The 3445-nt window shown below is 45.3% G+C and overlaps 1 protein-coding gene across 1 annotated transcript; it reads right to left on the reverse strand.

Annotated features, from left to right (window-relative positions):
• Positions 1–269: 269 nt before the first annotated feature.
• Positions 270–488, reverse strand: T265_12132 (hypothetical protein; the record flags this gene model as incomplete). The annotated part of the gene is made up of 1 exon (XM_009179145.1): positions 270–488. The coding sequence occupies one exon, from the start codon at positions 486–488 to the stop codon at positions 270–272; it is 219 nt and encodes a 72-aa protein (XP_009177409.1).
• Positions 489–3445: the final 2957 nt, after the last annotated feature.

The raw sequence follows: 3445 nt of genomic DNA on the forward strand, positions 1-3445 counted from the left end.
CTGTGTTGACTGGCTCCTTGAGTGACGGCCTTCCGGACTGAAGGTTCTTTCGTCTTGGGATCTTCTTCCCTCTCAGCTGCTTTTAACTTGTTGTGTGAGGAGGCCATTCGTCCTAATATTTTACGCACTGGTTAAGCGTTGTGAACATATTGATACAGGATAAAGTGCGTATTAGAATTTTCACCACGTTTTCACAGTCTAAGTAACGTATTTTCAGAAATGTGAGCATTGCGCGATTCAACTTAGTCCTTTCCTGGGAAGTTACTTGTCTAAGAGGCAATAGAAACCAGGTCACATGACCGGAACGGGTCCATTGCCGGATTTACAGCGCAGTATTCTAAACGCAAGCCAACCAATAGTAACTTGACTGTAGAACGCTTGGAAATCATTGTAGCTTTCGGGCATAGATTCACTCCGTAATGGAATCCGGTGTTTAGATTCAAATCATTCTTTCTCGAGCAGTCCACCATCTTTTCTGGCGCAATCATCCTTGGAGTGAAATGGAAATTTTGCAAATCCCTCGACAATCTACAGCGCCCATGGTGCCACCTGACTGGGAAGTCCTGACAGATGTGTCCGCCCATGACAGTTACCGACTGGATCGTCGTTCGTGGCGTCTGGCAAACCAATCACGTTGCTCAAGTGTGTACAGATCTGCCTGTCGACGCCCCATATTTCAGATGTGTTCATTGGTGGATTATTGCTAAGACGCTTGTTTCGCACGTTAGAAGCAGATGCCGGTGCGGCACTGATGATGAGATCTCGTAAAAGCAAAAGTTTAGTCCGATGCTCACCTCTTTCATGTTAAATCACCAGAACAAGTGGGCCAGAATAGTAGGATGGCTGTTCAAACGAGAGTGATGTGATTTCAAACTCTACAAGCTGCATGACCACCTACAAGGGATCCAGATCGATAACTTCTGAACGCCTGTAGGAAAATATCCGCTAGTCCAAAGGTATGCGCTAAGGCTCCCTTCCATGAGAGCCGCTGAATGAAACAGCCAGAACCTGCATACGCATGTCAGCAACAACCAGTGCACTGATTATGTCTCCCCGATCGCTGTCACTACAAATCTGATTCACTCGGCGCGCGAATGGTCGCTTCCTTCATACTGAGAATATGAGAACCGGAGTTTAGAAAGCGGTTTAATTGGGTTGACTTGTGTTACAGTATGGTTTCAGTAAACGCTTTCCGAAAAAAGCTACATCAAGAAAAATTTGTTCCGCCAGTGGCCTCTTCCAACTTCTAATGAGCACAGGTGCACCAGGTGTTGAGACTCGACAGAAGCCAATTCGCACGAATTGTTTACCACAACAAACGTGTCATCAACGTTTCTTGGCCAAACCCATGAATGATTGAGTTTTTGCTAAGAATAAAGTAACCACAATATGATGGAAATAAGGCTAGGAGGCGGCAATTCCTCCGCTTCTAGGAAGCGTTCGATATAACACAGGCCATCCACGACGCGCAAACCTGTATAAACCAAAGAAACAGGAAGAATGACAACGTCACATCATCATCATTATCATCAAGTACTAATTGCTTGGCCCTCCGGACAGTTCAATGAGAACGGAAAGCTTGATAGAATATCTTGCACTGAAGTGGTTGATGCATGTTTGGACCATCTGAACCGACAGTACAAGCGGAGGTCGTATGTTCTCGGTAGTCGATAGCGGACCGGGCTCAGATCTCACTTGTATCACAGTGCCTGTTCAAGGCTTTTATTGGGTTAGGACTTCCTAAGGTCACAGTCAGTGACTTGTGTTTGCTTGCCATTGTGGACTCTCTGCGTATTTATGACACTTTTATGCGTGGCACATGGCGTTGAATGTACATTTTTGCCATTTAATCTCACACCAGACCCAGTATGACGGACACTTTGTGCCTAAGGTGTGAGTCTTGATTGTGTTGGCGCTTACCGCGGCTTGAAGAGCATTCAACATTGTTTGTCATTTTCATGAAGGAAACTACTCACAAGGTTGCTGAAAACTCTTCGGTTGTTGATTTTTAGACGCGTGTATCCATATCGTTGGGATCCATCTCATCTGACTGGAACTGTTGGTGGCATGAATTCTCTCATATTCTCCTGTTACCCTTTCGAATTCGTCGCTTGCATTTACTTTTTACTTTTGTGACCATGCTGTTTAAAAGTAAATGATAATAGTACTAGTGCCAAAAGGTTTACCTCGCATTTGCGATTCCAGAGGTTTGATCCCCGGTACGAACGAAATGTACTAATAGGGGCAGAATCCGAGCTCAGTTCCTCTCCGCTTTGGAGTCAGATAACCAGAAACACGGGGTCAAGAAAGGAGAAGTGATGTGAGTGCGGTTCATAAGCAAAGTAACGCAGCTTGATACAGGATCAGTGGATTACTCCATGGAAGGGAGAGGCACCTTTACGTTAGAGGGGTCAAAGTCCGCTCCAAAACGAGAGGAAATTGGTCCAACAAGTGGTGCAAGTGCAAGCATTTGATAAACAGTTTTCTGAGCCTGAAGGCAGATTCCCTTTAGCCCTTGATGAATCCCCGTGTAACGTCAGAAATAAGCCGCAGATTGCTTTACTGTTCAACACTGGGTTATATCCGAAAACACGACTGCCTGGCACAGCGTACAATGACACATTGACAAGTGCAATCAAAAGGGAACTAACCGAGTTGTTTCCAGCCCATGTTAAAAGTGGTCGAAGGATGTTGGGCTAAAACTGTGGATGCCAATTGTTGTGCTGGGTATAGCAAGCTTTGGTTACTGCCTGGGTGGAAATTTTCAGGAACCACCTCAGTTTTAATCGATGTAACAGTGAACCTCGTTCCACTGTTACCTAGTGCCGTTTCTTGCGAAGTCTGTGAGTGAAGGGATGCCACGTAAAACGGGACCTGAGAAGTGAATAGTAGGCGAAAATGATGTTGAAAACCAGCTTCCTGTTCCAATTTCTCCAATCCTTTTCCAGTTGGAACAACACATACGATGCAACCATCATCATCCCTTGAACAAAGGCTTTTGGTTTCTCCATTTTAAAAAAACCTTCAAGTAGGACATAAGGTGGACGGAAACTCAAGGACTGCGCCTACTTGATGAGCCACAAGAATGGCGAAACCGGTCGTGGGCTGTCCAAGAGTTTTCAGCAACCTTGTGATTAGTTTCCTTTATGAAAATACCTCCTTTCTTCTAATCCAGCCAAAAATCATTTGGACGGTCAACTGGGAGCCATAAATTTGTTTTCTTCTATCGTATTTGGCCGTCGTTTACCAATTAGAGCAACGATGCAATTGACTTGCGCACGACTTTCGTTTCAACAGTCGTCCTCCTCTCCTGTCGCAGTTATTCTCATGAGTTCACACCAAAGAATGGAAACACCGGAATCACGTTTCGAGCCCATCATCAGTGCATACCCTTGGCCTCGCTAGGGTTCGTACATCTGACATGTGAGGCGAGTGTGCTACCAGT

This window comes from Opisthorchis viverrini (genome assembly GCF_000715545.1).
Source record: "Opisthorchis viverrini unplaced genomic scaffold opera_v5_986, whole genome shotgun sequence".
Lineage (NCBI taxonomy): Eukaryota > Metazoa > Platyhelminthes > Trematoda > Opisthorchiida > Opisthorchiidae > Opisthorchis > Opisthorchis viverrini.